A 24,827-nucleotide genomic window follows, 5' to 3' on the forward strand; every position below is an offset into this window, starting at 1 on the left:
AAAATTTAACGATATTAACCTTAAAGCAATGAGTCGCGATCTCATAAATTGACATCTGCCCTTTTCGTATCATCGAATATTGTATGTATAGTATAGAAAATGTGAGGAAATGACGAGGATTTCAATTGTTTAACGTAAAAAAAAGTTCAAAGAGCCACGCTTACGAATCCAAGTTGAGAACGATCGAATATGAAAATGGTAGTTTGAAGAAATATCACTCTACGCATATATAAATTAATGCTAGCGTATATATCCATCTGCCATCCTCTCTCAATAGAGGCTCTCTCGCGGCCGAGTGTAATGTCGCGCAACCTGACCTCCTTGCAGGTGCGCGATCCTGACGGACGTACAGTGTCACCATCGTCGCGATGTCTCGACGAGCGACCATAAAAGACCGTGTGCACCGCGTGCATTAAGGGAGGAGACAAGAAGGGGGAAACGTATAGGCGGATCGTAAAAACAGGAGATAAAAGGTACAGCGTAATACGTGCGTAGTACGTGACTCTCTCGTGGAAATCGTACAGAAAATTTTCTAGTTGTGAAATAAGCGTTTGCAAATAAGCGTTTTGACAAATAGAAATGACGTATATCACGTATAAATACACCAGTCCCCTGCCAGGAAGTTATTAAAGAAAACACCGTCTTTCGCTGTGTGAAATATAATTGAGGCACGCTTATGTGCAAAAAAGGGATCGATTACGGCAGCAGGAATTTGTGTGTGGTAGTCAAATTTCAATACTAACGTATGGATATACCTAGACTTTAGCCGATTTCAATTGTAGCTGTGTCAACGTTACGAGTAACAAAAATTTGTGACTCCCGATCAAAATTCTTTCGCTGCAAACTTATATACTTTCGGCAAACCAATGATTAGCTGCAGCGTTAGTTGAAAATTTTATTTCCGTCTATATATACGGAACGAGACATTATTTCACGTAAATCTAAATACCCATTATTTTTTCAAACGGATCTCCTCTGGAAAAAGAAATGGCAGGAAGGAGACGTAGGATGACGAGAGACGCTGAGAGGAATGGACCTGTAAATCACACTGAATTGCACAACGTAACGTAGTAGAAGTGAAAACGCGCGGCTAGACAAGAGAAGATGAAGAAGAGTGTGAAAAGCGGCGCGGACGGATCTTCTCTCCAGAGAGAACGTACGCTGCACGCGAATGTTCCGACAAATCCAACTGGAGCTAATTAGTTGCAGGAATGCGTCGGCGCGCAAGCGTCGCGTTCCTACGTAAAGTAGGAACACACGGTGACTCCTAATAAGACGCAATCGTATCGACGTCACGCGACCTTCGGGCCGTGTACCGTGGTGAGTCCAGCTATTGCCGTCTCTTGGCCGTTGCTGATGCCGCTGCCTACTTATGTTGCTGGTTATAAATCGCTACGTCCTCTCGTTCCCCCCCCAGCCGCGTCGGCTAATAAACGCTTGCGCCTCACGTGAACGCCATTGTGTTTCGCGAGAGGCCTCCCACTTGAAACAGCTGTTTCGACCATTCTCCGCACGACCAAGGTTACGCATTACGAAGGGACAAAGACGTGGTTTCACTAGAAGCCGCGGCCGTTATCGATGGACAGGCATGGACGAACGAGAGGAAAAGTTCTCTCTCTCTCTCTCTCTCTCTCTCTTACACCACTGCAATAGGAGATTCTTCTATTTTTTTATACGATTCTCAATCGGTCACTCGGATGCTCGATACTCTATTATTATTTTTTTTCTACAATATTATTAATGTCTTCTTTAAACAATTTATAACTAGCCGGCTCGATACAGCCTTATCTACATTATATACTAATAGCCATGATTACTAATATTTGTGCAATATGGGTAATTTAGAGGCTACTTTATACCTGCGCCTGACCTTACGGTAATCTCTTCCTTTAATTAACACGCATCGTACAGAAATGAAATTCAGCAATGAATCGGGCAATGTCGCTCGGTCATCGTCAAACGTCGGCTTGACGTCGCGTTTTGGAATCTGACGTGTGTCACGTAACGTCTACGACTTTCTGTCCTTGGCTCATGCCATACCGCAAGATCCAATTCCGCGTGATAGCGTCGCGGCGAGCACGTTCTTTCCCTCTGAATACTTTTCGCTTTTCGCGAAGGGTGAGCCCATCGGCCACCTCGGTACATTCAGGAGGCACCCTCCGCGTAACTGCCGCCGAGCCGACGAGAGATACATACGCGCGTACGCACACGCGTAGGCGTACATACGCACGCGTGCACACACGGAGTCGCGTGCATAGACGGAGTGAGAAGCGTGTGCGGCACGGTCGCTACTACATTATGCATTAGTCATGATTACAAAGTAAGTGGCGAGCTCGTAGCGCGCGTCTGCAGTAATGACGGCGTATTTGCGGTGCTTATGATTTTCCACTTGAAATGGGCATAACCCGCTTTAATGGCGCGCAAGACGGCCCTCCCGGTCGCGCATAACTTACGTGGTGGGTTTACAGCGGCCGAGAGAGGAGATCCAGCAACGACCGCGTGGTTGCTGACGGCGTTGATCGTGTTAACGCCGCGACAGTAATCTCTTCCTGCCTCTACTCGGTCTCTCGCGCTCTCTTCGCGCGCTCTCTTCGCGCGCCGGTCCGGCCTTTAAAGGTCGTCATGGACGGCGGGTATTATCCTTGTCGTAGTATACGTTGGAATTATGGAGGACCATCTTAATACAATGAAAGACAGCGATTTTATGTGATGTAATATTTTTGCAAAAGTACTCGCGTGTGTTTTATTTTCTCAACTAGATCTACCCCTGATATAAATTTATTATATAAATTATTTTATTTTTAGAAAATGATTTCGTTTTTCGTGGGACGCGATGTACGCGATATAACGCTTTTTTTTTTATCTATTTCTTTGTAAAGGAAAAATGTATTTGCGATCGCTCCAAGAGTTTTTCATTAACAGTTACTCGCTTCGAAGTGACTATTATATAACCTAAATTATCTCATGTAACTTTCGGTCTAGTCACGATTTTCGGCGAATCTAGAAAAATTAATCCAGCAAAAGGACAATTAATAATCGATATTAAATCGCGGCGGTGTACCGCTTTGGTAATTCTGATCTCTCTTTCTGAACTGTCACTTGCAACCTTCAAAGGTCGTCGAAGTCAAATACAATTATAAGATTTGGGAGAATTTGGGGGGATTATTTGTTTCAGATTGATTGTGTGAATCCGATAATTTCATCGGCTCTCAATTTATATTTCTGAAATATGTATATTAGATAGTAGTTCAACATCTTAACACTCGGACCGGGAAGGCGCTTTGTATTTAAAGTTTTAATATTTATATAGACGGTCTTGTTTCCAATCATATTGTCAAATACAATTATCGTTATCTATTATGAGCTATAAGTTAGACAACAATAAACTGTTGCAATAAATCAGTGATAATTCATGATGACAATAATGTACAATATGTTACGTACGTTACGATCTTCGCATGCTTTTCAGAAAGATACAACTGATTATCATATCTTCTGAAATCATTTTATATTATTATACTTACCATTATGAAATAACATAAATTTTTGTCGAAGGAGATCAATGATTAATTTACTTTGGAGAAGAGAGTGAATTATCCGATAATGTTATTGTAATGTGTCTAGTTCCTCTAATCGAAGATTAAAAATGCTTAACAGTTATAATTTTGCAATTCTCATTGCAAAATTGGAATTATTCAGAGCTACGACATTGAATGCACAATACATATTTCATTAGCGGCAGAAAAGAGAATTTCCAGCAGTTTTTTCACTTCGCAAACGAGATGAGATCGCTCTCTCGCGGTCTGCCATTGAATTCGCTTGACTCAGCAGGATTGCAGCAAGATACCGGAGATGATTCGCGCACGTGGCGGAAAAATAGACTCATCTTTCATTCAGCGGCTCGCTATGCGAGGTCGCCTGGGGAAAAGTCAGGCATACATGAAAATGTGTGTGGAGGACAAAAAGAAACGGGCGAGCAGTTCCTTTCTCGCTGCAGCAGCTCGAAAATGATGGGGTACGCGCCGCGCGACGCGTAGAACCGGGTTTGATCGTTCATTAAGCGTCGGGCCGACCCCCGGATGCGGGGGTGCACGTACGCGTGCACTTCACGCATATACGCACACGCGAAGACCCACTCGCTCCGCTCCAGCGCGAGTGCAGCGAGGTGAACGTGGGTAGAGTGGGCCAGCCTTGCTGAGGCCGGCTAGGCTGCGAGCGGAAGAAACGCCGTGTATGCGCCCGCATCCGGTTTTCAGCCGGATCGATCGGAAACCCGCGCGAGACTCGATCTATCATTGTTACGGCATTGTAGGTAATATTATAAAAAAGGAAAAGAGCACGAAAGGGGAAAGTTGAACAGCATCGCTACTTTCAGTAGCGGATAAGCAGTACTTGCTAAATTCTTTCTCTCTGAAATATTATCCGTGTAATGGAGCGTAACGTAATGCTCTCCGCGAATAGCAATTTTTTATCACATTTCATCGACATAATACGTCGAGACGCGCGAAAGAACAATTTAATTCCGTCCGTTAGATTTGATCAATGTAGTTTAGTACGCTATTGCTAGTGTCAGTGTTTTTCCATTCGCGTATCTCGCGAATTTCAATTAAATACGTTAATTCACACGTGTTCACACACGTATGAGAACTCGCGCTGATGAATCTTTAGGTGATTCTTCGCAACAATGCGTCGCGCGGAAGCGTCCCATTGTCGTTTTCCGCTGTGCCGGAGATGGATGCTGGATCGATCCCTATATCGCGCGATATGTTACGCAACTCTCCCGATCCTCATCCGCTTGTAATCTCGTCCACGGGATCGTGGAAAAATTCCCAGCTCGGTGAAATTTCTCAAAGTCTTAACGCCGGAATAATTACCAGCGATCCAAGCCGGAGAGGCCGCCGGTTTTATTCCCGACGCGACGGCACTTCGTACGCGACGACCTCGAGGGTCAATTCATTTTAGTCATGGTCGCGTTGGATAATTTATGACTGTGCTGTGTACGCGATTACTATAAGTTCCTGGTGAACCGTCTCGATGTCTTCCGACGGCTTTCTTTCTCGTGGAAACCTGTCTCGCCCGGCAACGAAATAGTTATCCAGGCAGCCTCGCTAAAACCGGTAAATTACACGCGTATCTGAAGATACGCGATATATCGGATGAAATCAAGAAGCGAGCTACTGTTCTTCTGCGGCGCGGCACAACGGGTTGCCGTCGCTTTCTTTTCCACGCGTCTTATTTTCCACGTTACACTTTCTGTTTTCTGCCAAACGTGTTACGTCGCGCTGGGCTAAAAATGTACTGACGTGAGACGAATAGGAAGGAAAGGAAGAATTTGGAATTTCTGTCTGTTATCTCTTTAGTTTATAAATTGACCTATCGCCTTGTCGTCATTGAGACAAAAGTCAAAGTGTCGCGATTCAGGCGTTTTCGCATTTTCGAGTTGCATTGGCGAGTGCAACCTCGAAGCGCGAGCTTTACGAAGCGGGTGTGTCATGGGAGATACGTGCGCTGCACATTAGTTCGTTTTAACACGTCGTTACGATATTTCACACTCGGACTTTACGTAGCTCTTAGTATTCACCATAGGTATTTCGCTGCTGTTAACATCCCTCGTTTGCACGCAACGAAATCTTCTGACAAACTCTTTCAGGGAATATTATTTATTGCAAACTACTCGGCTGTAATATTTTTTAATGATAAATGTAGTGCAATATATTTAGCAATGTATTGTTGAAAAAAAAAAAAATGAAAGAAATATATTAATTCAAGTTCGTTTCAAAACAATTCCGTGTAATCTCTCTTTTAAATCTCGCATTTGAAAATTTAATAAAACAACTCAATTAATGTTTGATTCGCAAAAAGCGTATAAGAAACAAATTAAGTGATTTAGGCCAAAATCTGTTAATTTCATTCGTTTTCCTTTCTCAGAAATATTTAAATATTGCATCGTGCTTGTTCATAAATTGGCGGGGGAAGGGATAGGTATTAAACATTTAAAGTTAGACTAAATCTGTATGTACACTATTTGGCCATGCTCTTATCAGATTTTTACAGAAAATCTCATTGCATTGCTAACTTTATTATATTGTTCTGTAACATATTTATATTTTCTTGTGACAAAATTGTGCAAAACCGAAGAGACACTCTTCTGTATATTTCTATCTTCCCAGTTCGAATCTTAACTAATCCCACGAGTGCAGCTGCACATCATTTTTGCACCACTATGTAAATGTCGTTAAGCCAAAGTTAGACAACAAGACGCGGACGATCTTTAAACAATGACTCCCTGCTTTGGAAGTTCCTGAAGTTACGATGTTTGTCGTATGCTCCATCGAAGCGCTACCGCCGTCAACTCGCAAAAAAAATGTTGAGAAAATGTGAAAAAAAAAATCTTGTTATACGCGGAACGCGATGATTATAGAATCCGTCAAGAGGTAAATGTTGAAATAATAGTCAATATATTCTTCTTATTCCTATTAAACAGGAATTTATATTCGAGGAATTCGAGATTTATATTTCTCTGGTACGTTATGATTTCAACAACTTAATAAAGTTAAATTGTAGTTATACTTTTCATCGGGACATGTATTTTACATTCCCTCCGTTGAACTGTGTAATTAATAGGCAATAAAATCTTTAGCAGTCCACAAATCATTCAGCCGACGACGTTCATGGAAATTAATTAAAAATTGATTAAGTTATACATTCCGAGAGAAAACCTCCTCGTCGAACGTGTTGTCTACGTGTACCGTTATATCGTTCTTGTTAATGGCTAATTCGTCACGAAACGATACGTACAATGTTTGTTGCCCGCGTACTTTCCAATTTTATAACTATATTTGGATGTCATTTATGACGAGGTGCGTCGAAAGGCATCTTCGAACGCCTCATCTCTTGGAGGGCGATGGTTTTCCTACTAGCAAACATTGCTTAATGGAATTTTTATGGGCAGCTGTAAATATTTCAACTCGAAATAATGAAGACATTTGGCAGTGAGTGTCGTAGAAGTGGCTTTTACGATCGCTTTTACCCTCGGTCCGTATTCCGGCTCGATGCCGCGAAGCCGTTTCTACAACCGGATTGTAGAATATCATCCGAGATAGCAACACCGAGTTGAGCCTGTTGAAGATGCTAACTTGACGCATTATAAAAATAATCGCAGTATCCGTTTGCGTATTTCCGATACTGTCGATTTTACTACGAGAACATTTGTGTATGTAGGTACGATTAACACACACTTGTTCTCCGTTATCGTGGATACACTTTGGAGAAAAATCTGACAAGTGCGAATCAATTAACTCTTATAGAGAGTCTCTTTACTATGAAAAACGGTTAACATTATTTAATTATCTGAGAAATATTTGTCGCGGACAACCGACTTTGATACGACGAAACGCCACATGAAATTCTAATCGCACGCAGGGAAGATTTGTTGAGCAGCGAGAATACCGGTGTACGAAATATCGCGCGAAAAGAGCTACGAAATGCAAAGTTCTCGTATCTTTTCCTGGCACCGTTGCTGACACCGTTGCTGGCACCATCGCTGCATTAATCGCGGCCGATCGTATCAGCCGGTAAATTCGGCGGTACGGACGAGTTACTACCTCCATAAAATTCCAGGCGTTTAACGATGACAAGAATTTATTGGATATGTTAGGTAGTCGCAGTGGACAGTGACCTCCTCGATTCTCCCGTCGGTTCTCTTCGTTCTTCCCGCACCTTTACGCTGTTTTTTCGTTTCGCTCCACGTCGGTAGATACGCGTCTCTGATCAAGAAGATAATGGCGCCAGGACGAGGCCATTTATTGAGCGTAAATCTCGCGCGCGAATGGCTAGCACCGCCACCGTGTGCAATCGTGTCCTATACGATTATCCCTCTTTCTCTTAACGTATTTCATTCTAAATTCCCTCTGTGTCGAAAGACGCCTTAACGTTTACACGGCGAGACGTTCAGAAAGCTTTACGACGCGAGACGCGAGGACCGCCGCGTCGCATTATTACGAAACTCGAGCCATCGTCCCGAGGGGAGACACAAATATGGTTGAAACACGGCGAATTTATCTTCTCGTCAAAAGTCCAAATTTGGAGCCGAGTGTGCTCTGCCAGGGTCATTGCTCTACCTCTCTGGTCACTTGAAATCTCTTAATAGCTTCTTAAAATCGCGTGTCTCGCGCCTTGGAAATACCTGGTATAATCTTTCGTATAACTTGATAAAACCGAGCGGGCTAAGAAGCGTATTTTATATATAGGGACTTAAAGAAGATCTCGCGCGCGTTTAATACTTTTTAAAAGCGGATCGAAATTTGATATATCCCCTCGCGTATGTGTGTTTCAGGTGAGGTGTCGGGCGAGAACGTGTCCACGGGCACAGGACCACGTGGTGGCGACCGCGGAGAGGCGGCGGATTTAGGTACGTACACGGAAAACAACGACGGGGCCACCCTGGCAGCAAACACAGCGGTCGACGCCAGGGGGGGAAGCCCTCAGGGCACTCATCTGTCCGGTGCGGCAACCCCCAGACCTCCACGTGGTAGGAGGCGACAAAACCAGAATGGCCTCGATACTACCCAAGTGAGCGAAATCTTTTTATAATTCTCTATTCCATTTTATAATTAAACATCTAATATCTAGACCTCGAATATCGTACTTTCGCTCTTTCATCTCTGATTGCCCACTTTTGAAAAAGTCCACGATGGAATGAAATTTTGACACGGTACACAAAACTTCTACGTACGTAGGCAAACACGACACACGCCTTACTGTATTGACTGACGTAGCGTGACGACTGAACGTCGTTCGGAATTTTTATTTATTTTTTTTTCCTTCCTTTTTTTTTTTTCTTCTTTCTTCCTTTCGACGCGAGAAGGACGCGAATCGCCGCGAGGACGCGAGATTTGTCGTACAAATTTTTTGAGAGAGAGAAAGGCCCGCTTGACTTCTTCCGTGAAGTGGAGTGTTCGAGCGTTCGCGTACCACTTCGGGACACGTGCGCTAGTCTCGGGAGATATCCTCGACGAGAGAGAGTCCATCGCTCCTGTAGTTCGAGCTACGTGTCGGTAGCCCGGACACGTGTACACGGAGAGTGTCCCGTTCAAAAGCTAACCATGCAGCAACTATGTCAACCGCGTCGAAAGCCGCAGTGTCATCCCGCCGCTGACATCCGTCGACCGGCAGGGCGCTTCTGTAAACGACTTGACTGAAAAAAGAAGGAAAAAAAAAGGGTTGTCTCTTCGACGATTGCTTAGCGTTGCTTTGAGCTGCGATGGTAAAAAAATTGATCATCATTGGTCAAAACGAACAGTCGATTCATGGCGGAAGAATTTCTCGTGGCTCAGGTCCGCCGCAGGCTGAGCCTACAAATAGGAAAGATAGTATTTTCTGAGGAATAATCTGAGCAACTCGAGAAATTAATCTCCCGTGCGGCAAGCTTTATCGTGACTTATAACTTTTTGGCATCCGTAATCCTACTAGAACCGAATTGAGAGAATCGACGAGTAAGAATGGAGGAAGATTAATCTTTCTTGTTTGAGATTATTTCGAAAAAAAGTGAGGAGAATATGCGAAAAAATTTACGGTATGGAAAACCGTCATGTATCTTATATGTAACTCAATTTTTTCTCGCGAGATATTCTCTCTTTTTTTTTTTTTTAATATTTGCCGGCGTTTAGCGAGAAAAAAGCAACTTTGTAACTGTTGTAAAATTCTTTAAATATGATTACCTTATTACACATTTGAATTCCTTACGGGATTCGATCTTATTAAAGAATTTTACAACAGTTACAAAGCTGAACGCGGCCATTAAAAAAGTGCTAAAGTTTCGTTTAGGAGACGTGTACAAAATATTTATATGAAAATTGATATTAATTATTTATTTCTAACGGTTTATATTGCTATTTCATTCAACAACGTATGTTTTATGCAGCTATAATCGAATGATGATTAATTACATTGAAAGAGAACGATCGCTTTAATTTCGAGGCTCTCTTGCTCGTACAGTTGTCATGTCTTTGCGTATTTTCTCTATCGAGAGCTGCGTATCGGTCGCACCGAGCGGGACTCATTCGAAATGTAGGCATATATATATATATATATATATGTACACTATACAGGGTGGTGCCCGCGCCTTGAGCCTGAAGCGGTCCCTTGTCAGGAAGAGGTCTGGAGGCGAGAAAGAGATTTACCGTAGCCTCTGCCGCGGTCTTCGGACTGCGCTCTCGGGAACCCTATTCTACGCCAATCGACTCTCGTTCTTCTTAGTGTCACGGCGCGCTCTCTCGCCGAGCGAAGAGGAGTCAACTCTTACGCCACGCGTTGCCTTCATTACCATATCTCAGATGCAATCTGTTCCCGGGAATTAATGCACCCGGGATATTTCCTACCGCCACGCATCTCGCCCGAGCGAGACATATTGTGCTCAGCAACTGCCGATAAGCGTCCTTCACAGTCGAAGGCGTGGTCCGTCGTTGATAATTAAGCTTCGAAGGCTGGAACCTTTTTTTTTTTTGTGTATACAAATGAAGCTTGTTCATTAGTGCTAAATAGTCGCGCTGGCAGTAAATCAAGGATATGATAATCTGTGATACAATAGACTCGGTCTTTATAAAAGCAGTAATAATTATCATTGATAATTATCTGTCTCGGCTCGTTACTCAGTGTTGCTTCTCTTATTTTTAATTATTAGTAATGAACATTTTTGCTGCGTGTGTAACTAATCGTATGGAAAATAGTCATTTACGCCATTTTTCGTTTAATCATTTGTTAGTATTATTATTCACATATTTTAAATGCATCTTTTTAAACATAGCAGGTTTTTAGTTCCACTCGGAAAATGATGTTGAGGAAAGGCTGAAGCGTTTCTTTTTTTCTTTAAAGATGCATTGTTTCTGTAGCCTTCAGTATTCAAACATGAAGCACACTGGTAATAAAGATAGTAAAATTATTGTTGCCATGGATAAGATGAAATGAGTAATTCGCAGACGTACCGTTGACAACTTTACGCGAGGACACTTTAACAATTTCAAATTATTAATCCTACTTGTGTCATCTAAGATAATATATAGGGTAAGTAGGGAATACGCTACTCTTAAGCAAAATTAGATTTTTGAGTAATTATTTATTCAATTTGAAGTAATTTGACATACTCTAATCTTCTTCTTCCATCTTTTATCTATTATTTGTATGTGATCGTGAATATTTTCATTTTTTTATTATTAAAAATAAAAAAATACAAAAGTGCTGAAAAATGGGGAATATGCCACATACAAAAAAATGCTAAGTGTAACGTTTATTTTGTTTTTTTTTTATTGTAAGAACACATTATTAATGATTTTTATACGACAATTAAATACTATCCAATTACATTTTGAATCATTTTTAAAAATAAATGTTGTGTAATGTGTAAGTATGAAACGTATAAATAAATATTTGTTTTATTTTATATTTACATAGCGTTAAAAGTAGTCTAAGTTTCAGTAATCAAGAAAATTCAATTCATTAAAAAAAATGGATTAAAAAACTGGTGTGTATTCTCTATTCAGAATTTTGAATTGAACAGTAAATATAATAATAATAATATAATAATACAATAAACAGTAATATAATACAGTAATAAGCAAATAAATAAACATTTAAGTTTATTTATTAAATATTTGTCAATACGAATATCCTGTCACAACGGAATTATGCGGCAAAACGTTTGTTTATAGCGCCCTAATCTGTATATTAGAGAAAATGACTACTGGCATTTTACCCTAACAAAAGTAGTGACGTATTGCCCGAAGACGCCATTCCATCTTATGACGAGCCTGTACGATACTGTTAAGAAAATGAATCAACGATATATGAGTATTTTTGTTCTGAATAGTTTCGTTTAAACCTATATTAATATTATAGAACAAGCTAATCGAGCTAAATATTGTGTAATGGGTAAATAATAACTTATATAAAGGACTATAAAAGTTATAAGAAGCGCATTTTCGTATACCATGCGGTCATAATATTTACCTCATACGATACTGTTGCCAGGAAATTCTTGATACTTATGCAACACGTTAAGCACACAATTGTAAATAATTTTATGGCAACGCAAGCGCTGCTAATCGGTATCATTGTTAAACACAACGAGTAGCATATTCCCCACACCGGCGTATTATCCGCAGTTACCCTACGCGAACATAACACTGTTCCAGAATTTAAAGTTTGAATAGAAAAAATTAATTGAAGTGGGATATTCCTTTTATGATGAAATATATAACAAAATGTTTTCGTAAATATATCTTATATGATATCAAAATTATAATATAATTTATATTAATCTAATACTTTAAGTAAATGTACATGATAAAAAAAAAAGCTTACATTTGCAAATAATTATTAATTTGTCCTTTTTAGCACGTTAAATGAAATAGCGTTAAACACACTTTTATCGTACTCGGGTTGTTTCCGGGTTGTTTTTACATATAATACTCCCGTTTATACCTCCATTCTTTTTATTACCGGTTAATTGCTGCGCGTTTTGCTCCTCTTTATTGCGTCCGGTTGCGCGCGGTAATGTCTTATTTAAAGAAAAGCAATCCTATCACGTTGCAGGTTAAAACGGAACGACTCACGCCTGACAATAACTCGACGTCATCGAGGAGCGTGACGCCTTCTTCATCGAGTCACCCGGGGACGCCGCCAAATGCTACGCCTTTGGGAGGACCTGAGGGTCCACCGCCACCTCATCATCTCAAGCACATGGAACAGATGATGGGGCGAAACTATAGTGATTTTATGAGGAGTCTCGCCGCCAAGTACAACAACGCCAACCCGAACGAGTACGTCCATTTTATTTTATTGATCACTTTTGATTACTCATCAAGTAGAGTTATAATCCCTGTAAATAGGTTGTGCGAGATTAACATAACGGAGAGGCATACATTACGACATTAACACCACTTTTGATATTTTTTTTTTTTAAATAAGCCATACATTGACATGCCAATTAAAAATTGACATGCAAATACTGCTTCATTACTGTTGTATCGAGCCTGTGTCATAAAATTTATCTAAATGTCTTGTATGATTAAGGAAAGATTTTGCAAACGTCTTTGAATATTTTTTTGTCGGAACATAACGTGCAAATATATTGGCGAACACTGCGAGACGAATGTAAAAGAATTAAGACTTGAAGGCTGCAAATAGATGATTCGTGTGATTAAGATTCATAAGACGTAGAGAGTACTCGAGAGACTTAACGTACTCTTGCATGAAACCGGTTGTCGCGTTGTACATTGATTTTTAACTTTGTACCTTCTGGTACATGGTTGGAAACAGATCACATGATTATTTAATTGCTTAGTTAAGCGAGTTGAGCATTGAGATTTTAACAATGCGATCCTTACTATTTGAAGAAGAAGATTCGATTCTTTAATTTATCGCATGTCTGTTTGCGCTTTGCTAAATTCAATCGGCGTCTAGATAATCCGTTGAATCTGAAAATAGAAGAATCTATTTTCTCGTTTGACACTGAGTGTCATGTCAAGAAAACTCATAATTTACTACATCATATACATCATCTTTATCACGCGAAAAGCATTTTTTATATTGGATGAAAGATGAGAAAAATACTCCTGAATCTGAAAAGTTTGAAATGTTTTTACGTGCGATTGTGATCGGTAGTACCGAGTATTTTTTTTATATTTATATTTACAATAGAAAGTTAATGATCAAGGACGATTGATTATTTCAGTTACTTTAGCACACCAAGAAACGGTTATCCTCCGGGTTTAGACCCGAGGTTTCCAGCCTTCAAGGCTGCAGCAACGCCGTTCGTTGGTCTAATGGCGCCGTTAGGGGCTCCGCAACCATCGACTGTCCCGACGACCTCACCGCTCTCCAATAAAGATCCGAAAGAGCAAAAGCAGGATAGTCTCTTCGGCAGTCCTGTGTTTCCACCTATGATCGATATGTCATCCACCCAGGCTCTTTTGCACATGGTGCGAACTGCCAATGCGGCACAAAGCGCTGCAGAATTGGAAACATATCTTAAAGGCAAGTGTCATAGGAATGAAGTGTACTATATTTTTAAATAGAGAAGAAACGATATGTTAGAGATCAACATTACTTTATGATTGGAAAAAGAAATCAGAATTATTTTTTAATCGCAAATTATACTAATTTTTATGCGTTTCCTTCAGTTTTTAATTGTTTAACATTTATATATAAGCGATACGTTGATACTCAACCTATTCCTATGAAGGAAAATCAATATTAGATTGATCAAAGTAGATAAAAATTCGTAGATAAAAATCCATGCTTTTTAATAGCGAATTTGGTTTGACGCATCAGTGCGTAGTGCGTACTGCATATTAAAGTCGTAAACTGATTATTTAATCTGTGCAAAAGTGAAATGCAAATTTTTCAAATTATAAAATATATATTTTACTTAACAGCATAATAAAATGCATCGAGGATTTCTTGGTTAATGCGTTTTTATATTTATATTAAATAACACATCAGATTTTGCATCAGTTTGTGTATAACGGCTTTAATGTAGTGCATACTGAGTGCATCCAATCGAATTATAAGATATTTTATGTATCATATTGATATGTACGTTTATGTGCATATCATTGATCAAGATTCGAGGAAGATTAGCAACGACGTTAGCGACGTTTTATTTCGTTTTGAAACGTAGGCGCGAACAAAAGAGACACGGGGGTGACGAGTCCCTTGGACCTTTCGAGTCCCGGTGGTTTCGCACCTCGTAAGCGACAAAGGACGGAAACAAGGAGATCCGAAAGTGTATCCCCCAAGCCGAAACCTACCGCGAGACCAACCACACCTCCGCCGGTCAGGTGTCCGACTCTCTATGGCCACATACCTTGCGGCGATGGGCAAGCCGTAAATCGCTGGACCATCGAGGATGTCGTTAATTACGTTTCGTCAATCGACATATGCGCCGAGTACGCACAGGTGAGTCAAGGAGATTTTTTTTTACCGCGATGCGGTTTTCCACAAGGAAAAATAGTAGGTAATGCACTTACGTCATTATTCGTGTACTCGCATCGAGCGCATCAAACGAATTTTAATGCCTTCATTAAAGCGCGAGATTGCACAACGATTGTTATTGGAGACAAATGTTTTCCTATCAACTTTTCTGCGATGGTGTTTTGTTCGAAATATGTTTCTGTTCTCTAACTCACAATTCTAACTTGGAAAAATAAGAAGAGCTATACAGCTAACTCCTTTAAGTTATAACGATATCGTATATACGATGATCCGCGTATTCATTGAAATAAGGAAAAAAAAAAAAACCTGACAAATGTTCCGATTTGGTTAGATCGTTGCACGAATCGCGTTGGACGTAGCTGGTATTTTTAATGGCTTTTGAAAGCCAAGCTCTGTAATGGTGCACGCTGTCATCAATCGCGCAATATCTTGCCGACTTCTACGTTAGTGAGGCAACGAAGCGATCTAGAAGGCTTTGAATGACCTGGCATCAGTCAATCCGGACAGTCTGGCATTAGCGAGTAGGGAGAGACGGCGCGCCAGCTAGGAAAGTTCTATAATGACCCCTTGAAGCTAGCGTTGATCCTCCACCCCTCTCTAGTGTTTGTAGTATCTATACTTTCTCCTCCCCCCCCCCTTCCTTCTTCTCGTTCTCTCTTTTTCTCTCTTTCATTCTTTTTCTCCCCTTCCTTGTCTTTTTTCCTTCCTTTCTTCCTTCTCTCTCGTTCTGAGGCGAAATACTAGATCTCGCAATGATAGTTTTTACGGACCACTTAACATTTGCTATTTCCGCGAAGTCACGGGCGTGGTTTTCGAGTTGTCCACTGAAATTATCCACTCATCCGTCCTATTGGGTGTAAACGCTTCCCCTCGTTTTCCTCCACTTAGAAGAGCGGCATCTCGCTCGGCAGTAACGACCTTTCATCGTAGAACTGGGGCGCGGTCTACTTTCCACAGATGGTGTGTCTCGCTCGCGCTCGGGAACCGCGCGATGAATGGTTTCATAATTCGCGATAAAACGGAGAATCGTAATTACCAGGCTGCCGCCTGGTAGACGCAAATTGATTAATTACAGATAACCCGACACGCTTATCTCGCGCGTACACGATACGATCTTCCACTTCGCGGATCGGCGGTGTCACGGAGCTCTCGAACACCGCGCCACTCCTCACCAGCTTCGTGACAGAAGTTATTCCTCCGGCTGTCACATCGTTCACTCACACTTGACAGAGAGCAAGAACCATGACTCCAGCATCGCGGTAGAAAAGTCCCTCATCCACGAGTCGCAATTTCCTCTCACTTCACTTTGGGAAGTTATTTTGCAACTGAAAAATGAAGACTCGCCGTAGCGCGAGTCTCTCTTGTGTACCCTAATGAGCATCCCGCGATAATTAAGATGGATAACGGGCTTCTCGTAAGTTTATACATAGATGTTTGATGACCGCGCGAACATCGATATATTTAATGAGCGATCCGCCGGTGTCCGCGGGTCATCGATATCGAAGTTGTTCGAAACCGCAAATTCGATCTTCGTCAGGATACTATAAGCCGTTTCGGAAACTGCATCACCGCTGTCGGCGTCGCGCTCGTACTGCACTTTTTGCGTGGCGCGCGGTATCCTTCGCGAGATAAGAATCGATGTCGTGCGTGTCGTCTCGGGATTCGTGCATAAAGTGCACGGCCGTCCCTTGGTATTCCACGACATGGTTTGCACCGCAAGAGGAGCAGTGATCCTTGAGCCGCTCTCTTATCTATATACGCTCTCATGGTTGGGCCCTCGTCATTCTTGAATTGAGTCGACGGCTGATCGAAGCGCTCGAGGACCCCGCCGTCTCTCCACTCTCCTTCTACGCTGGCTCGCTCGCGCGGCGTTCGATTACATTCGAGTATTCATGAATATGCATGACGAGAGGTGGGCGCCCGCGAAAAAAAATTACGGCCCCGACAGTCTGACGTTTCGAGGACCGCGGCTGCGTTCGCGCGAGCGAGCACGCGCTGAACGGGGCCTAACGATAGCCGAGGATAATCGAAACTGACGTGCCTCCAGGGACCCCGCTACACATCTCGAGAATCAACGTTCGAGAGGGACCCTGGTACCCCGATCATTCTTTGCTCGTTGTAGCGCACACGTACGCGGAATAATCTCTGATAATGGCTTCGCAAGTGACTTTCGTCAATTTGGTACAGTTCGTATGGAAAAACGTTTGTCTTGTAAACATTTTTATATTGTACGGGGTGTCCCCGGGAAGATTTGCCAATCACTTTTGTGTAGAGCTTATTTTTACCAACATGAGAAAATACGGTATTAAAAAATTCTGAAAAATTCTGAAAAAATTCTCTGAACTTTATGAGAAGGAAATAGATGATTTTTGTCTTTTGCAGCTTTTCTATAAAGTTGATAGAATTTGAATAAAAAATTATTCAAAAGCAATATTTTAGTAATTTTTTTAGTAATTAATATCTTGTTAAGTAATGTGAAAATTGCAAAATAGTAGAGGACTTTTCGACTCAGTTTAGTCCGCTCTATCTACATAAAAGCGATTGGCAAAACCTTTCGGGATATACACCCTGTATATGAACATAGAATTAATGATAATCTGTGTATTATCGATTTTTTTAGTAAAAATAAACATTTTGAATCGGCGTTGGAAACGGTCCACTCAAATCCTAAATATTTGTGTTGAATTTTATAATATATTTGTTAATTTAACATAATGTGATTCCGTTATTTAAATTGTGTAAAATATATTTCTTTGTATTCAAAATAATAAAACAATTTATGAATAAGTGAATAAAAATAATATATTTGAAAATGTAAATTCTAAGACGAATGAATATATGTTAATTTAATGTATCAATATTAATTTTACTGAAAAAAATACGCTTCATAGTTTGTTTACAATCTTTTTAAATGATATTTGTGTTAAATTTCTATCATATTCATTTTGTGTTGAATTAACACATAAATTTGAGTGGACCATTTGAGACACACGAAATGTATTGAATTAAATAAAAAATTTAGCGAGATAATGCAGCAGTTTATTACATTTGTTCGATTATAAATGTTCGATTTAACGTGCAGACACGAACAGATCTTCTCTTTACAGCCGCCGATGAATGCGTCTATAATGATCACGCGAATACGCAATATCGAATCATTAAAACGTATAAAAGTGAAACCTAAACAAATCGCTTAAGATTTATAAAGTGGAGCCATAATATTCTTTGCACATGACGATCTCGCGGTCGTTATTTACATCATGGAATATCTCGTGTGCGCGCTGTTTGATCTATCGAGTTACCACGTTGAATTCGACTACGAACTCTTGATCTCCGAGCTGCTTGGCTCGGCAAATATGGCACAACGACGCAGATGAATCCTCTTAGAGGATCATGGCACCGAGATATTCTAATATCGCGGAGAATTCCTGCGAACTGATCAACAGCACGAGTGATCCTTTCATAGATTAGCTAGAATTATGATAGTGATCCTTATCCATACCTGTTATATTAATGCATTCACTTTCGTTCGAGCCAACAGTGCGAAACTATCTCGGAAAAACAAAAGTAATTATTACTGCAAGCCTTGCTACGTATTCAATTGGCACTTAGTACGTTGATTATTTATTTTCATAATGAGAGAAGTTAAAAACGATTGAACTATTCTCTGGTAATAATTATAATAAATACAGTACGTTTTAGATATACAAATAGACTTGCTTAGGGGGCAATTACATGTCATTACACTGATAGTGTAAACAGTTTTATCTTATTAATCGATCTAATTTGTTGATACTATCCTCATTATAAAAATCATAAAATCATAAACTCGTAAACTTATTTGAAAAAATTTGTCTATTTGTACGTTTGCATTAATAAATATTTTTTCTTCAACTTTTGATTGAAATTTGAGGTTCTATATGAGTCTCAACAATTCCATTTTTCAATATTGTTATCATCAATGGAACCTCGATGAAACTTTCGATGACACGTAGAGTATTATGTATTACGTAAACGTGAAGAATGAAAGTAGTTGTACCTATTTAGAGTTACGAATCGTCGATTGCGAGAAGGTGCGGGTACGTAACTTGTAGTAATACGTCATGCGGTACAAAACAGCCCGTAGACTCCAAGGATTCAGGGTGAGAGGGTTAAAGCATCCGCCAGACACACGTAAACGCGTGTGTCTGGGCTGAGATGTAAGATCGCTCCTTCCTAGATCGTTAAAAAGTCATGAATGTGGCTTATACGTCTTCCGCGATGCGACGCGCACGAGGGATGTTGCGCCCTCATACGAATATTCCTCCACGTTATCCATTCGCTATTCGTATTTCATCGACCGTGTGGGACCAACGTCCGACGTTACGCTTTAACCATTTTTTGAATCGATTCCGATTTACGATGACGATTGACCGAGGACATATTTGAATGATTACGTTTGTTTCTATTTACCCTGAACAATTCGTGCGAGTCGTGAAACGTTCGTTGAATGGTCGTTAGCCGTTCGCTGTCGCGTTGAATCATACATTTTTCATTTCCCGATCGTTTAAGAATTATCACGTTTCTCTCGTCACGGATAAATTGTATCCGATAAATCATGATAAATCGCGATACCGCCGCGAGCCGCTCATTGACAGGAAGAAAATGTAGAATCGCGTCATTTAGAGTCACGCTTGTATCTGCGCTGGGGGGTCTTTAAGGATATCTCTAAGGTGAGGTCCTTCCGAGATCTGAATTATTGCGCAAGAGTTTTCTATCCTGAGTACAGCGAATCCTTCTGTAACAAGGAGCGACTTCTCTCTGCTACACTTCTCAATATCGGGACGAGTCATCGAGTCGATGGATGGGTATCTCCTCTCAACCTGAGAGAAGCGTGCTACGCAGCGCGGCGGGACCCAGAGCGCGGACTTTCTAACGATTCGGCGCAAAGCATGATCTGACCCGGGTCGACCCTCCGTTCTCGCTTGCTGGAACGGAGCGTGCAGGCATCGTCACACACATCGTGAAACGAGGCCTCCTGGCATATCGATCGATTAATCATTAATAGGCGCTAATACCCACCGCGTATCACGTCGATTACGGGCGTGCGCGTCGAATGATGCGGGACGTTCTCGTTCTAGATTCCTGCGGCTCGAAGCCGAGGCGCTTCCTCCTCCACGTCGATCAATCCGCAATTCCGCCGGCCACGCTCGATTCGCACGAAGGGTTTGCCTTGACTTGGATGTCGGATATGTTTGGGAAAGGATTGTGTGATGTTTCTATGATGGATGATCGATGAAATTAGAGATTGTTAAAAATTACTGTATTGTTGCGCGATTCGATTAGATACTTCCTGTACCGACTGCACCAAGCTTGCTATCCATCGATCCGAACAGTCTCCTGTATTTGATTCGCCATCTATCATAGTCTCTGCAATTTCGATATCACAAATTCGAGTAACTGCGTTTCACAAATAAAGATACATTGACATTAAATTAATTGAATGAGGTGTTTAAATTCTCTGAGGGGATAAATCTCTCTTTACTCAATTAATATAATCGTGACTTTTTCTTAATGCATGCAATCTGCTTTTTTCAAAGAGCGATATATAATTTAATGGTACAAGACGATTTAATGAATTAAGTTTATCGAGTACCTATAATACATTTACCAAACAACCAGCAACTGTGGATTTTAGATAGACAGCGGCGGCAAAATGCCTTCTACCCATTGATTGTATAGTAGACTTGCGTCTAAACATCCATAATGATAGCCCGCGTAGTTGTACTAGAACATTTACATTATTTATATATACGAAATTAATGATGAAAAGCGTGTCGATTGACGCTAATGCGATCTGCTTATTCGCGTGTATCGTTCTAGACACCTCGATGTGATCGTAGTAGTGACGGTCTCTCGCTTCGCGATATCAACGAATGATGTTAATAATTTAATGAATTCGATTTACGACGAATCGTATCCAGCTTGAATATTAGAAGATAATACGCCATAGAAAAAGATGAACGATTTATAGTTTCCGGTTTAAATTGATATATAGCTTTAAATCGAAATGAATCTTTTATAAATCTCTTGTAATTTGTTTTCAGCTTCACTAAAAATTAAAATAATAAATTCTTTACATTCTGAAAATATTGATATAAAAATTGTACAATAGAAATTTGTTAAATAATTATCTTTATATGAATGTTCATCGTTCATTTGTCTATGTAATTGTTTATTCGGTAAGACCTGAAAACGAGATAGCATCGATTCTAATTTATCAAAGTTTCACAAATTTGCGCGGCTTTTGGCGATTAGTAGTTGTAATTATTCGGCAATTACTAGTACCTTTATATCTCTATCCGGGCGGATAAATCCGAATTCGCTACAGTGAATGCGAATTATATTTAGAAAGTATCCTCTTATCGTGGGCAGCGATATCGTGGGTAAGCTGTTCGGGGATTTACACAGAATCACTACGATTCGTCGATCGATTTAATGCTTGGACACGTGGCCAGCGCCTACCTAATCGCCAAGAACATTAATTAACCTGAGGGCCACGTGCGCACTTTCTCGCGTCCCACATCCTGTGTACGTACATACATACAAGCGTGCGGTATCGTATGCACGTGAATGTTGTGACTCGAAAAGATACGTACGTTCTTGACTTGGATTTAATGCCATCTTTCTCCGCTCGACAGATCGCTACCGTGAACGTTTGAAAGGGTGTACGCCGATAACCGCGAATCGGCTTTAGCCTCTCGTTTATTATTACCGAGAAATATGCCGAGACGTATTCATCAAACGTGCGCTTAATTGTCGGCGACTAAAGAGTAGGTGTAAATACAATACTTTCAGTCACGTTTTAATTTTTTTTCCCCCTCCTCGGTGAATTCAATCAATCTGAGGGAAGAACAAAAATCACGATATCACAAGTGTCTATCAGACCGTCAAGAAAAAAGATAGGCATTCTATTTGCAAGAAATAGAATGATATATAATCGCTTTTCACACGTGCTACAAGCTGTTACACAATCCGAGTGATATTAGCGTACCAGGATAATACATTTTCTCAATCGCTGCATATGCTCTACCGACAACGCATGTTCGCAACTATTCTATTTTTCCCTCCGGGTTTTCCTTCTTCTACAATACTTTCGCGCATCTATTTACTGATGCAGTGAACCCCCAGCTTGTGAATACTCGCGTTTTCTACGTCGCGGCCATCGAACTCATCTGACTTCGATGTCGAGTTACCACATATTCTTAGCTAGTTAAGTGTCGCCTGTATCCTATATGCCGTATTACGCATGGACGTTGTAATTTCCAGGCGGTCGCGAGCAACGAGCGAAAGGCAGTGTGCGCACAAAACAGGGTGTATTGACGGCCGGTTGTTCTCTACAGTCAAGCTGTAGTCAACATTTTGTTGGCTTTATAGCAGCGTATCTTTGCCGTACTATCACTTCTTGTTGCTCCTCCTCGATCGTCTCAGTATATCTCTTCTGGCTACCGCTCTCGCGTTAGCGCACGCTCGCGTGTACAGTAATTGATCAATAATTGAATTAAGGATAATGATGCATGTCAACGATTTAAGCCGTTGTTTAGGAAAGTACCGATTTTTCTATATTCTCGTGTCTGTCGATAATAATGTTAAAAACTGGATGCATTGGCGATACGTTTAATGAATTTTCAATCGTTTCGAATTATCATACAATAACATTATTCCGTGAAATAAATACGTTATGCAGTAAGCACTTAATAGCAGTCGAAATGAATTAATATCGACGTAGACGTTAATTATTGCTGGACCTTTTATTTTCATCTTCGTCAAATAATAATGTGGAAATATGTATTCACGTCCCAAAATGTCGTTGCTTTGAAATTATACAGCTTGCGGAATTACACGATACATCCTATAATAATGTTTACGGTCATATCTTTATATACGTGTCAGTTTTCTTAGATTAAAGATCAGCAGCAACTCGAATGTCGGCGTGATATCCTCGACTCTATCGATTGATTCCTGTATGGCTCGTTAGAGCTATGACTAATTACAGCTCGTTATAGGTCAATGCTTAATTACACCGCGGGCAGGATTCCACCTCCTCTTTCGGCCTTATCGTCTTCGTGATCTTAGAAGCGGCAACAGGTTCTCTCTCTCTCCCGTTGCCACGATTTTATGCACGAACACCATAATTCTTGCTCCGAATATCGTTGATCTCTTACATTCACGTGTCACGAGCGACGTAACGAGAATTATATTTAGCCGATTTATATTTTATACATGCACGCGCCGTATCATCGGTGTATGAGCATAATTAATTGAGCAGTAAACGAAATTAATGCTCGTGCTGAATTTCATGCTGCACGAACTGTCTTTCAGTTGACATTACGGTGGGACAGAAAGGTGGAGCGGACGTGAAATGCTAAAAAAATAGTAATAAATGAAAGAAGAGACAGCTCTGACGCTGTATTGGATTAAGAAATGATAAAAAAGATCTCAATTTAAACAATATTTTTCGTTCTCGGCACAAACTTCATCTCACAGATACATACTAATGCGTGCACTTTAATCCCGGAAAAGAAATCTGTAAAAGAGAAAAATAATTATTATACAAAAATAATTGTTATAGAAAAATTATTGCGTTAGTTTGTAATACGACTTTAGGACCCGTGTAAATATCATGTCCTTGCATCGATGTACAGATGCGCGCTTTATTAAATTGCCTTCTGGCTAGATGTCGTTCAGACATTTAATTACCAATGTGCACAGTCGCATTTTTACAAGGAAGCTCCGCGAGCTGTCCGTGATAATTTTCTACGGAATGTATTTCATCGACGTGTATGATGTTCAAAATGAGACACGAGATTGCACCTTCCCTCTCATTTTATTAGTAGAGACAGAAGAAGCTCCTACGAAGAAAAAGCAATTTCGAATGAATATATCGCTCTTCTTCACATTTTCCTACACAGGTATTTGTAGCAGGTCTCTCCCATGCTATAGAAATGATGACGGTAAAGATTCATGCGCGTTTTCAGACCAACCACGCAGCGTAAATCGAATAACGGACATTCTCGCGTTATACGGTAGCGTGATTTCTCGACTTCACGAGATTCCACCCTGTGCCCTGCCTACTTGCAGACGGAGCGTATGCGGCGAGCACATGTTACGCGCGTAAGCGCATTTCCCCGAAGCAGATTCGCTTCGCCTCGTTCGCCACGTATCTTGTTATCGTTTAAGGCTGATTACGAAACGCGGTAGCGCGCGGGCCTCTTTGTGAAGATGATTGCGCGATGATGAGGTCTGGAATCATGAAACATCGGCGACTTGGTCGTCACGCCCGTCTGCGCGCTCTCTCTCTCTCTCTCTCTCTCTCTCTCTCTCTCTCTCTCTCGTTCATCTTGCTCTAATCATCGACGACGTTTCTGCCGCCCATTCTCTTCCTTCTCTCTCGATACGCTTCTCTTTGAGTTGCATGGCCTGATGAATGGCCGGTTCTCTATTCTCTCTTCCTCCCCGCTTTCTCTACACTGTGATTCTCCCTCGTAATCGTGTGCGGGTGACAGATCTAGGTTACCGGCGCTTGCATCACCCATCGCGCGATCCTGTATCGGCGAACTCGTGAGGCTCTTCTTATTCCTCCTACAGGAACACGGGACCACGTCGCTTGCGGGACTGTCTGCACCACGTGCTTTCTGTTCGTCTCACTCGATCTACGTCGATCATCGTCAAGGAAGTGCTTCGCACGAGCGGAGCTCCACTCCGGAGCTGCTCTCACCTTTCCCCGTTAGCGTGCACGTTCCTTATGTTCGCGCGAATTTCGTTCTTAAGGCGACGACGCGACGAGATAATTCGTA

At 41.1% G+C, this 24,827-nt stretch overlaps 1 protein-coding gene across 2 annotated transcripts in view; it reads left to right on the forward strand.

The window, feature by feature from the left end:
- Positions 1-24,827, forward strand: part of LOC108754012 (circadian locomoter output cycles protein kaput-like) — a 126,910-nt gene that overhangs the window by 61,480 nt on the left and 40,603 nt on the right. For both annotated transcript variants that reach the window (XM_018496055.1, XM_018496135.1), the window contains 4 exons: positions 8,336-8,571; positions 12,589-12,815; positions 13,730-14,031; positions 14,678-14,955. In XM_018496055.1, the coding sequence (XP_018351557.1) occupies positions 8,336-8,571; positions 12,589-12,815; positions 13,730-14,031; positions 14,678-14,955 (1,043 nt within the window). The remainder of the gene's footprint in view (positions 1-8,335; positions 8,572-12,588; positions 12,816-13,729; positions 14,032-14,677; positions 14,956-24,827) is intronic.

The sequence above is a fragment of the Trachymyrmex septentrionalis genome, unplaced genomic scaffold (assembly GCF_001594115.1).
Source record: "Trachymyrmex septentrionalis isolate Tsep2-gDNA-1 unplaced genomic scaffold, Tsep1.0 scaffold100, whole genome shotgun sequence".
Taxonomy (NCBI): domain Eukaryota; kingdom Metazoa; phylum Arthropoda; class Insecta; order Hymenoptera; family Formicidae; genus Trachymyrmex; species Trachymyrmex septentrionalis.